The sequence below is a fragment of the Ostrea edulis genome, chromosome 4 (assembly GCF_947568905.1).
Source record: "Ostrea edulis chromosome 4, xbOstEdul1.1, whole genome shotgun sequence".
NCBI lineage: Eukaryota > Metazoa > Mollusca > Bivalvia > Ostreida > Ostreidae > Ostrea > Ostrea edulis.
Genome location: NC_079167.1, coordinates 73,345,601 through 73,358,553, shown reverse-complemented (window position 1 = coordinate 73,358,553; position 12,953 = coordinate 73,345,601). Strand labels below are relative to the sequence as shown.

The 12,953-nt window shown below is 36.3% G+C and overlaps 1 protein-coding gene across 1 annotated transcript; it reads left to right on the top strand.

Moving 5' to 3' along the window:
- The first annotated feature begins 3,291 nt into the window (after positions 1–3,291).
- On the top strand, positions 3,292–11,200 carry LOC130053847 (uncharacterized). The gene is made up of 2 exons (XM_056161454.1): positions 3,292–3,839; positions 11,024–11,200. Exons 1-2 carry the CDS (start codon positions 3,657–3,659, stop codon positions 11,198–11,200), a joined length of 360 nt encoding a protein of 119 aa, XP_056017429.1. The 5' UTR covers positions 3,292–3,656.
- The last annotated feature ends 1,753 nt before the right edge of the window (positions 11,201–12,953 follow it).

Here is a 12,953-nt window from a genome sequence, read left to right as displayed (position 1 = left end):
CTGAATATTCCATGTTTCTATCAGTCCCAGTTCTAAAGTTATACCAGAATTAAGTTTAGGGTCAGAGGTCAGTCACTTGACCTTGATACCAATTTGTAGATTCCATCATCCTTTCATTATTTCTGAAGATACCATTTCTTTATCAGACCTAGTTCTTAAGAAATACCAATTTCGTGTTTTAAGCTCACTAGAGTCACTTGATTTTGATATTAGTTTGTAGATCTTATCATCTTCTTGTGATTTCTGAAGGTCTCATGTCTCTATCAATTGCAGTACTAAAATTATACGAGTTTGTATGTTCAAGGTCAGAGGTCAAGGTCACTGGAGTCACTTGACCTTGATACCAATTGTAGATCTCTCCATCCTTTCTGAAATTCCCATGTTTCTATCAGACCTGGCTCTTACGTTTGTTTGTTTTTGCTGTTTTCCGCCACACTCAACAATTTTTCAGTTATATGGTGGCGCCCAGTTTTTATTGGTGGAAGAGAGAACCCAGATACAATGTACCTGGGAAGAAACCACCGACCTTCTGAAAGTAAACTGGGAAACTTTCTCACTTACCGGCGCGAACGAGATTCGAACCCGCGCCGACCAGAGGTGAGAGGCCGTGTGATTTTGAGCGCGATGCTCTAACCACTCGGCCATGGATGCCCCATTCAAATTTTAAGTTCTAAGGTCAAAGGTCACTGGCGTCACTTGACCTTGATTCTAGTTTGTAGGTCCTGTCGTCCTCTTACCATTTCTGAAAATTCCATGTCGCTAATAGTCCCAGTTTTAAAGTCATACCAGTTTGTATGTTCAAGGTCAGAGGTGAAGGTCACTGGAGTCACTTGACCTTGATACCAATTTATAGATATCATCCTTTCATAATTTCTGAAGACCCCATGACTCTATCAGACCTAGATTTTAAGTAATACCAGTTTAATGTTAAAAGGTCAAGGTCACTAGAGTAACCTGACCTTAATACTAGTTTGTAGGTCCTGTCATCTTCTTGACATTTCTGAAGATTCCTTGTTGCTCAAGGTCACTGGGGTCACTTGACCTTGATACTAATTGGTAGGCCCTGTCATTCTCTATTCATTTCTGAAGACACCAGGACTGTATTTATCATATTTGTCAAGTTATATCTGTTGAAATTTGGAATTCATTTCCCCCCCATAGAGTTCTATGTTAAACCCCACCCCCATTTGATCCCCACAAAATGTACCCTGACCCCCTTCAATCTATAAAACAAAAACATTTCTGCACATCTAGATTGATTGACCTATCATATCTCTGAATATCTTTTACTTTCATCAACTGGCTACGGAGAACGGTGTCGGACAGTTTTAGGCGCGAGAAAGAAGAAGAAAATTGATTGATTGTTTTGCTGTTTTCCGACACACTTGTTACGGAACATTTGGTCGCCCAGCGACCATACATGCCGCACGTATCGTCGCCCGCTGACCGAATGTGCCGTTAGGGTGGACACGAATGTCGTCAATTTTAGGCCATACCCGAGCACGAATGGTCGCCACCCAAGCCCCCTGTCCCAAACCCCAACTTCGCTTTTGTTTTGCAAAAAGGGTGTGTGTTCATGTGTGTTTGTTCGTGCGTGTTTGAGTGTATTTAAGTGACGGTGTGAGTGTGTGCGCGCGTGTATGTGTAATAAAGTTTGTTTTACAAGTCAGGTACGATACAAAGCCAACAAACAAAAAACCTGGGCCTTTCTGGATGGAATTTGATGTGAATTTATTTTGCAAACACACGAGTCGCAACATTTTAGCAACACAATACTCCTACATACCATCCTTATGGCACGCCGTTTTTACATTTATTCCTCTTCAAAGATATCTTATAAATCCTATATATATGAAATACCTTAATATGTTTTTATACGAGATATCTTATAATTATAGTATATAATATATCTCGTTAACTTTATAACATGTCTTATTAACGTTTTTTATTTAAGCTATCTCATTAACTCTTATAACATATTTTATAACTTTTATAAGGTATCTTATTAAAGAAATTGTATAATATATCTCGTATTTTATAAGATACATGTATCTTGTAAAACATATAAGATATGTTATATGTTTTATAAAGTATTTCTTAAACTTTATAAGATAAATGAATTTTTATAAGATATCTTATAAACTATACAAAGTATCATATTGTTGTGTAATACTTGCACTTGAGTGACACCTGTGACCTAGATTGTTCTAGAGTTCGATGTTTATCACGTAGTGGAAATATGACAAACTGTGTCTTTCAAGAATGTACCAGAAAATTTATTCTGATTATGAATACAATGTGAGATTTGCCGATGTTAAGCTCTGGTTAGACAAGCACTTTAGGCATTTTGGATTATTCTATAACTGGGATTAGGATTTAGGAATTTCGTTGGAAATTAACAGCCGATTTGTGATTTATTTTGTATACAGATTCAGCTCGGCACGTGCATTGTTTATTGTTCATCTATTGTGAGTTAGTACTTTGTTATTATTATAATTTTCTTTCAATAATTGCAAATAAATGCTATTACTTGTTTGACTGCCTTTGTTAGTAAATTCTGCTGCTGGTTAATTCGGACCCATAACAATGTGAATTTACTTTTATAACATGTACATGTATAAGATATCTTATAAAACATATTTGATATCCCGTATGCTTTATAAGATATCTCATAAAGTTGAAGAGATATCTTATAAAAATTCATTAATGAGATATCTTCTTATAAAACATATGAGATATCTTATATGTTTTATAAGATATCTTACAAAAATAAATTTATAAGATATCTTCTATGTTTTATAAAATATCTCATAAACTTTTAAAGAAATCTTGTTTAATATACGAGATATCTTATAAAGTTTATGAGATATCATGTAGTTTTAAAGATATCTTACATATTTTATGAGATGTATTATCAACTGTAAATTATATGAGACATCTTATAAAATATATTAGCTATCTGATTTAAAATAGAAAATATCTCATAGATTATATTAGATACCTTTATAAAGGAGTAAATGTAAATATGGCGTGACATACATCCTGATAAGTATGAGTGTGCAAACACGCATACAAATATACATGAGCACACAGAGTGAAATACAAAGCAAGTACTATCATTTGTCATGGTTTGATAAGAAAATGAAATCTTTGAATTCAGCATAAATAACACTGCGTGCACAATTTTAATTTTAGTGAACATGATATTCATGAGCGAACCCGCGCCGACCAGAGGTGAGAGGCCGTGTGATTTTGAGCGCGATGCTCTAATCACTCGGGCACGGAAGCCCCAGAAGAAGAGGAAGAAGAAGAAGAATCGAGCAAAAACAATAAGTCTCCAAACTTCGTTTGGGAGATTTAACTACAACAGGACCTGGATGCGCTGGAACGATGGATTTTACAGTGGGGAATGGTATTTATCGCTCGGAAATGTAATACTATGACCATAGCTCGTTCCAAGCCCATCACACGTATGTAACAGGTCAATAATACAATCCTGGCTGGACCAAGTAGATTCCTACACATATCCGGGTGAGAAAATCACCAGCAACATAACTGGTCAGGCAGTGTGCAAAAAAGCTAACTCGAGGCTGAATTTCCTGCGCAGGAACTTCACGCGCTGCCCGAAAGAATTCAAGAAGGCAACATACATCTCTATGATGCAATACATAACGGAATGTGGATCAGCTACGTGGGATGCTCACTCAAAGAAGGATGCTAGTACTCTCGAACGAACCCAACAACAAACAGCTATAGATGGATATGCAGGCACTCAATCCAGTGTGACAGGAATGTTTGAATCACTAGGGCTGGAGAGAGTGGATCTTCGGAGGAAGAAGGTCAGACTCCTGTTGATGTACAAATGCAAGGTGAAGATAACGAACAGTGATCAATCTCATAACTCCTATAAGCAATACAAAATAGATAGTTGGACAAACACGGACCCCTGAACACACCAGAGGTGGGATCGGGTGCCTAGGAGGAGTAAGCATCCCCAGTTGACCGGTCACACCCGCCGTGAGCCCCATATCCTGATCAGGTAAACGGAGTTATCCGCAGTCAAAATCAGTGTGCCAAGAACGGCTTAACAATCGGTATGAAACACGCCAGACAGCATTTGACCCAATGCGAAGTTGTATTGACGAACTAGATCGTTATAACGACCATAGAATTTGCGAAATGCTGACTTCAATCGAGACTGTTGAAATCCCTGTACCATCAACTTGTTTGTCAGTAGCTTGCCTCGATTTAAAAACTTACTATACCCAGAACAAGCTCTTGCATATCGAATCAGTTGAGATATATAAACACCATATGCAGGTGATAATGGAATATTGCTACATAAATATGGGAAGTTGACGATGGAGAAGCTGAAATCATCCCGTTTGTCATACAGTTGAGTTGTCAGTTTGCCGTTAATGTCTACTTTCAATAAAATATCTAAGTATGAAGCAGAAGTGGACGACTCTGTGGTGTCCTTTATTTCGAGCTCACAGGGATATATCAAATCGACATATGAATGAAAGCTATCATTGTTAATAGACAAAACGTCATCGATATATCTAAAAGTTGAGAGATTTTTTCTTCTCACGTAGAAGTTTTTGAATAAATTCTGCTTCATATGAATATAAAAACAGGTCAGCTAACAAAGGAGCACAATTCGTGCCCATGGGAATTCCAACAGACTTTCATTTAGCGAACAGTCATCTAAAAATGACTTTGTTAAACACAAACGGAAGTGGACGACTCTGTGTTGTCCTTTATTTCGAGCTCACAGGGATATATCAAATCGACATATGAATGAAAGTTATTATTGTTAATAGACAAAACGTCGTCGATATATCTAAATGTCAAATTGAAGGACACAGCGAGAGATTTTTTCTTTTCGCGTAGAAGTTTTTGAATAAATTATGCTTGATATAAATATAGAAAATATAGATATTTTATTGAAAGTAGACATTAACGGCAAACTGACAACTCAGCTGTATGACAAACGGGATGGTTTCAGCTTCTCCATCGTCAACTTCCCATATTTATTTAGCAATATTCCATTATCACCTGCGTATAGTGTTTATATCTCTCAACTGATTCGATACACAATTAGAGCTTGTTCTTTATATAGTCAATTTTTAAATCGAGGCAAGCTACTGACAAACAAGTTGATGGTACAGGGGTTTCAACAGTCTCGATTGAAGTCAGCATTTCGCAAATTCTATCATGGTCGTTATAACGATCTACGTCAATATACAACCTTTTATTGGGTCAAATGAAAGGTGAAGATAAGGAACAGTGATCAATCTCATAACTCCTACAAGCAATACAAAATAGATAGTTGGGCAAACACGGACCCCTGGACAGCTGTCTGACGCGTTTCATACCGATTGCTAGTCCGTTTTTGGCACACTGATTTTGACTACGGATAACTCTGTTTACCGTATATACTCGCCTATAAGTCGGTTGTATTTTTTAAGGTTATTTTGTAGGAATTTGCCATTGACCCGCTTATAAGTCGGTACAAATTTTTGTCGGAATCGGTTGACAATTTCAAGTCAATGCTCTAGTGTTTTTACCTATATTTCAAAAAATATTTTGAGAAATTGATAATCATGAGGTGCTCAATATCCAAGCCATATCTGTTAGGGGTTTAAACACAACCCTTGATCTATTATGGACAATGATCCCTTGTTTACCTACGCAATTATGGTCTCCTAATTACCAGTACCTGACACCGTGCTTACTTAGTGGCGCGCGCCTCGCGGTTATTGTGGGGTTCCGGTTTAATTCAATGTATCAACAATAGAGTTTTTAAGAGTCAAGAATGATGATCTAAATTATCTGTTAACAATATTCAATCTTTTATGAAATATATTTCAGCCGGTATACATAAGAATATTTCAATATTAAATCCGGTTCGTAATTCAATTTTACCGATAATCGATAGATTAGTTGAATTGAAAGTATTAGTTAGGCTTACCGGTATGTAAATAATTTTTAACAAGATAAAAATATGTAAATACTTGTACTTTATACATAATTTTAAAATACATAAACAATACAATATGTCTAGATATTTGGAAGAATAATCATTTGTGTGGTAGTCCATGATAATCGTGGGAGTTGTTTAAAAAAACACTACATTACACCGCCTAGAAACATACCAATCTTCTTAGGACGCGCTTATAAGTCGGACATAGAGTTTTGGACCAAAAATTGACTCCCAAAAATCCGACTTATAGGCGAGTATATACGGTACCTGATCAGGAAACAGGCAGATGGAATGGTATGGATGACTTCAGCTTCTCCATGTAGCAATATTCCATTATCTCCTGCCTATGGTGTTTATGTCTCTCAACTGATTCGATACGCAAGAGCTTGTTCTGCGTATAGTCAGTTTTTAAATCGAGGCAAGCTACTGACAAACAAGTTGATGGTACAGGGATTTCAAGAGTCTCGTTTAAACTCAGCATTTCGCAAATTCTGTGGTCGTTATAACGATCTAGTTTGCCAATACATCCTATCATTTCGTCAAATACTGTCTGACGTGTTTCATACCAATTGCTAGACCGATCTTGGTAAACTGATTTTGACTACGGATAACTCCGTTGACCTGATCAAGGGCTTACGGCGGGTGTGACCGGTCGACAGGGGATGCTGTTGAATCTTTCAACTAGGATTATTAGACTCCAATTCATCAATCTGGTTTGAAATGTTTTGTTTAAATTTAGTTTAAATTCTTTTCTTTTCAGTTTTCTTAGTTTTGAATATTGTTTATTCATTTTGGAAAGAACATCGCACTATCGAATCTTTAGGGAAATGAGACAGTGTTCATGCTTTGTTATGAACAAGTTTTTTCTCATTTTCATTAGGTCTTGATTAAACCATTTCTTGTTTTGCATTTTAGACCTTTTCTTTTCTTTAGTGAGGCTATACAAACTTTGTCATAAATTATATGAACTTTGTTAGTGGCATTATTTATTCCAAAACTGTCTAAAGTGATTTCTTTCATTTAAGAACTGTCTCATTTCCTTTTGAATTACAGGGTGTGCAAAAGTCCTGTTTGTATTCCACCCATATCTCAAAGGGCAATCATGTAAACAAGACACATTTTTCATATAGTTATTTTCAAAAGACGACAAAATCTTAAAAGAGGGTTTACAGGGGCAATCAGAAAAAAATGCTTTAAAATCTGACACACCCATATATAGAATATCATGAAATAAGTTTTGTGAGACCAGCACATAATCAACTACACTACAACCATTAGGTTTGAGACAGGTAAAATTACCGGAACTATCACCAAAACATCTTAAATTTAAGATAGTATTTGGTTACATCTGCAAAATTCTAAAAAGTCTTTGTCTCTAAGATCAACAGCATTATCTTGGCTGACTCTCTGTTCAATTGCTAAATCAACATTGTAGTTATCATGGTTTACTGGAATGTGAAGGTTACTGTCTCCTGCTATATACTCATCACCTGAACCTGTTCTGGCATTAAAATCACCAGTTAAAATAATATCCCCATAATTTTTATATTTCTCTAAAATATTCTTTTCCAGCAATTCTAATATATCCGTACTACTTTTTGGAGGAAAATACATAATGCATAGATGTATATATGTCATGCTGCTTCTGTCACAAAATATAACAAGATTGCCATCCTAGCCTCCGTTTTGGCAGGGTAATGACTATCTGACCTTTGGTATTGTAGTAATCCGAGTCCTTCCATGGGGTTGGGAGAAAGATCACAATTTTTTATGTAGCAAATGGTCATGGATTAATTTGCAAATACTGGACATCTCTTCTACGCATGTGTTGGGAGATTTATTTCTTAAATCATTTGTTAGCGAGTGTAATGCAATGAGGTCGGGAGCCTCCGCTACATTTCTGATTTCTTTTTCCGTTTCTTCTAAGGTATAGGCAGTTAATTTGTTCACAGTATTTTGGTAAGAAAGCTTGTTTGGATTTATTCCTTGTATATTGGAAGTTCCATTCAATGTGACATGAAGTTTTCCTTGGTTTTGGTGAGATGTTTTTGTGTTTGGTGCTAATTGGAAGGAAACGCCACGTTGCTCTGTGTTGCAGCATTGTGTAAAACTTATACGGTACCAATTTTGATGCACCAGATGCGCATTTCGACAAATAATGTCTCTTCAGTGATGCTCAACCGAAATGTTTGAAATCCGAAATAACTATGAAGTTTTAGAGCTAAATATAGCCAAAAACAGCGTGCCAAAAAGTGGAGCCAAATTTGTCCAAGGATAAGAGCTATGCATTAGGGAGATAATCCTTAATTTTGAAATGGATTTCTAAATTTTATAACAGCAGTAATGTTTGTGATATTGGTAACTATGACCCCTGGCTCTTTTAATTCTTCAGTATGTGATTGCTCTGAAATTGTCTCGTTTGTATCGCTCCCTTGACTACTGTTATCATCACATCCATGAATTAGTATACTCAGCGTCATGCAGGCTCTTTGCTAGCTGATTTAGGGAGGTAAAGTATTTGTTCTTAAACTGAGCACATTTTGTTCCCTGAATTACTACTGAACCTGATTGGTAGAAGTTTATTTTCACCGAGTTGTTGTCTGAGCCTTCGTACTCAAATAGAACTTTGATACCGCAGCAAATATCACTTGTCGTCATCGTTGGTTTTTTCTCACTGAAAAAATCAAGAACTGCTCTTTCCCATGCGGGTATTAAATCGCAAGTGATATGAAATGTCTATCTGGCCATCACATTGTAGGTGTTCTTTGGAGCAGTTTCGTTCTCATCAACTATTTCATCAACTTCTGACCCTAGAAAAGCATTCACTGTATTTAGCCGGAACAGTATTACGGTTCGTTCGTGTGCTCGACATTTTGTATGTTGAGTTAAAGTTGCGTAACTTGCTATTGTCAGGGAAAACTTTATACCTTTTTAAATCAATTTGCTATGATTAATAATACGGAGTTGAGGTACGTACCGTGATAATGGAAACTTTTTACCTCTGCACGTGTTATCCATGTGCGCGGTCATGCTTACCGGAAATGCAGGTGATAATATTGCTACATAAATATTAGTCAGGTTCCCGAGACCCCTCTGCATTTATTATAGGGGTCAGGCAGCAGTCGACGCCATCTTGAAAACTGTCTGCTGCAATGGTAGGTCGAACCGAGAATTTCTCGGGCACACACAAAATATAAATTTTTGAACACCACAACATTTTACAAGCCTTTTCCTTCACTGAAATCGATTCACGAGTGTGTATTTGCTACATATATGAATAATTATACACGTACAAATGCTTATTGATTTGTTTTACCGACATTATTTAATTAAACATTAACCCCTCTATTGCATTTGAAACCGATAACTTCAGTTCTAGGGGTGAACTACATTGTAATTTAAAACGATATATAAATCGAAAGCTTCATTATTTTATTCACGATTGATACCAAAAACATTTATAGTTCACGCGTATGATAGTGGAAATCGGCCCTCCATAGTCCGAATTTACTCGTCATCTATGTAGGCCTAGTTTTATACGCTTTTCACCCTCATCCTGTTCAAAGAAATAGGGGAAAAACCAATCCAGAGTGCATTATGGTATAATTGGGCTCCTTTTGACTTTCGATTTGGTCAAAGCTTACCTAATTCAAATAAGCAGAGGCCAAAAAATTAGGTTTACTTAAGAATTTTGAAGCAAAAATTGCAATATGTGGGCCTGTGAAGAAGATTTATGAACAATTAGGCTACCCTGTCTGATTTGCTTTCATTGTGTGGGAATTTCACAGCAAAAAATTGGAAAAAAAAAATACCTGCTTTTTAACATTGGGAATGGGACCTTATTTCAGCCCCTACAGACCCTAGAAAAATCCCTGGAAGTGAATATTTTACATAAAACAATTGTCCTTTAGCACTGTCTTTTGCTACCCTCTTCAGCAGATTATAATCTACAGACAGTCGTATTAACTTTTTCACCAATTGTGGATAGGGATGTTTTGCATTGACTTTAACCATTACTTCTGATATATGTGAGATATGCTAGATGGTTTTTTTTGTTTTGCTATGAATATTGTAGTCTGTGAAATGGATACTTCACTACTGAAATAATTTTGTCCTGTAGCTACCTTGTGTATATAAACAAGATAAGATATTGTGTAACCTATGCCTTTCCATTTCAGCTAAATCTGTAATCAGCATATGACACCCCCTTATAGTCATGATGAGTACTGATTACTGAGTATGTCCATTGATCCTTATAAATATGAACATTATATTTGTGTGCTGGAACTAGACTGATCACCAAAGAAAATTTTACCAGAGTGTCTGGCGACTTTTAGGTTGTCCTATTGTAGTTTAACAACAGCATGAAAATTAGTTAAAGGGATATGATGCTAAAATGAAAGTACTGTTATCCTGTTTTCATAAAAATAGTTTAATCATAAGGAGGTCTCTCCTGTTTGAAAAATAATATATGTGCTATGTCATATAGTAAAAATTTTATATAAAAATCAGAAAATGAAATGGATTTGATCACAGATATGCAAACTGTCTGAATATACTTTAATTGATGGTTGAATACATGTGTATCTAGTGACCATACTGTCATCTTGCACAATCCATACAACAAATGGAAATAGAAAATGTCTATCAGCTTTTAAGTTTCTATAATCTGAAGATTAAGTCAGTTTGTGCTTCAAAGGCATTAAATTTGGTTGATTACCAAGTCTAGTCCATCACCATTGTGTATCAACAATGCTTTCCCTCTCTTAATACTTTGTTTTAAATCCAGGTGCTGAACATTGTTATAGTAAACAATATCTGCTCAACTTCACCATCACTATTATTGTCAGCCTTTTAAGTTATCTTCTATCTTTCCCTTCAAAAACTGCAATGAGATTAGGGGATGCACATTTTTGCTTGTGCATGAACCATTTTGATTGGTGTAATTTTTAAAAATACAAATTATGAATTTTGGTTACATCCTTTTTTACTTGTACACCACTGATTCATTGCCATGTCACTATGTTTTTATTTCAGATGAATATGGATGGACTCAGGCCCAGTCTTATAATGAATTCTTATGCAAAAAGTGAGCGTAAGAGAGGAAGAATTGAATCACCCCCTACAGGAAAGACTCCTACTCAGAGTTCAAAAAGATTCCAACAAATGGAACAAGAGAACATTGTTAAGTTACATATTTCATTGTTAGGCTAAATAAAATTAATCGATATATTATTATCCCCGCCTGCCCCTCAAAACATTTTTATTATTGACATGGGTGAATGATTAAAGTAACAGAATGCTGGTTCTATATCTTCTATCAAGGATTCTTTGAATGTTAACTTGATTAACACTTTGTATGATGCCTTTTTGTCCTCCACCGCAACGCGGAAGGGGACATAGAAATACCGGTGTCCGTCCGTCCCACTTCACTTTGTGGACGCAACTCCTCAGAAACCGCTCAAGGGATTTTGTTCATATTCTGTAAGATTGTTAATCATCATGTGTAGTTGATCATATTGCGCTGCCATTTTGACTCGACAATTTTACAGGAGTTATGGGACTTTGTTGAATTTGTACGTGCTACACTATAGGAACACTTTGTGTTTCCTCCGAAACCGCTCAATGGATTTTTTTCATATTTTGTAGGATTGTTAGTCACCATATGTAGTTGATCATATTGCGCTGCCACTTTGATTCGACAATTTTCACATTTTCATCTTCATCTCAAGAACCACAAGGCCAATTATAACCAAACTTGGCCAAAACCATCCTTGGGTAAAGGGCTTTCAAGTTTGTTCAAATGAAGGGCCATGTCCCCTTCCAAGGGGAGATAATCACAAAAATGCAAAAATAGGGTGGGTTCATTTAAAAATCTTTTTCTTAAGAAGTCCCATGGGGATCCGGGTTAAAATAGGTCCTCAGTAATCCCTTGCTTGTCGTAAGAGGCGACTAAATGGGGCGGTCCTTCGGATGAGACCGCAAAAAGCGAGGTCCAGTGTCACAGCAGGTGTGGCACGATAAAGATCCATCCCTGCTCAATGGCCATAAGCGCCAAGCATAGGCCTAAATTTTACAGCCCTTCGCCGGCAGTGATGACGTCTCCATATGAGTGAAATATTCTCGAGAGGAACGTTAAACAATATACAATCAATCAATCTTCTCAAGAACCAATCAGCCAGAAGAGCTGAAATTTACATGAAAGCTTCCTGACATAATGCAGATTCAAGTTTGTTAAAATCATGACCCCGGGGGTAGATTGGGGCCACAATAGGGGATCAAAGTTTTACATAGAAATATATAAGGAAAATCTTTAAAAATCTTCTTCTCAAGAATCAATGAGCCAGAAGAGCTGAAATTTATATGAAAACTTCCTGACATAGTGAAGTTTCAAGTTTATTAAAATCATGGCCCCCGGGGATAGATTGGGTTACAATAGGGAATCAAAATTTTACATAGAAATATACAGCGAAAATCTTTGAAAATCATTTTTTCATGAACCAATGAGCCAGAAGAGCTGAAATTTATATGAAAGCTTCCTGACATAGTGCAGATTCAAGTTTGTAAAAGTCATGGTCTCCAGGGGTAGGTTGGGGCCACAATACAGACTAAGGTTTTACATGCAAATATATATGGAAAGTCTTCAGATATGGGCCAAGGTAATTCAGGTGAGCGATGTGGCCCTTGGGCCTCTTGTTATTTTTTTTGTCCGGAAATAAAAATTAAAAAAATAAAATCCTCCCACCCACCCCATATTTTTTTGTGACACCGGATGATAATCTACTAATTAAGTTGAATTGGCCTTATACAGCACATGTTCACCCATGTATTTACTAGTAGTTTAATTGCATACATTTTAGTGATATCTTGATTAATGTTTGGGGGAATGTACAAATATAGAACAGTGTTGGTCATAAAAATTGAAGATTATGCATGCATGCTTTGATATTCATGTCTCCATGAAAAT

Excerpts from the sequence above, each read along its gene's own strand:
- LOC130053847 (XM_056161454.1), top strand. The coding sequence starts at position 3,657 with ATGATGCAATACATAACGGAATGTGGATCAGCTACGTGGGATGCTCAC. Across the intron at positions 3,840-11,023 it reads TGGATCTTCGGAGGAAGAAG|ATGAATATGGATGGACTCAG; the intron begins GTCAGACTCCTG and ends TTTTTATTTCAG.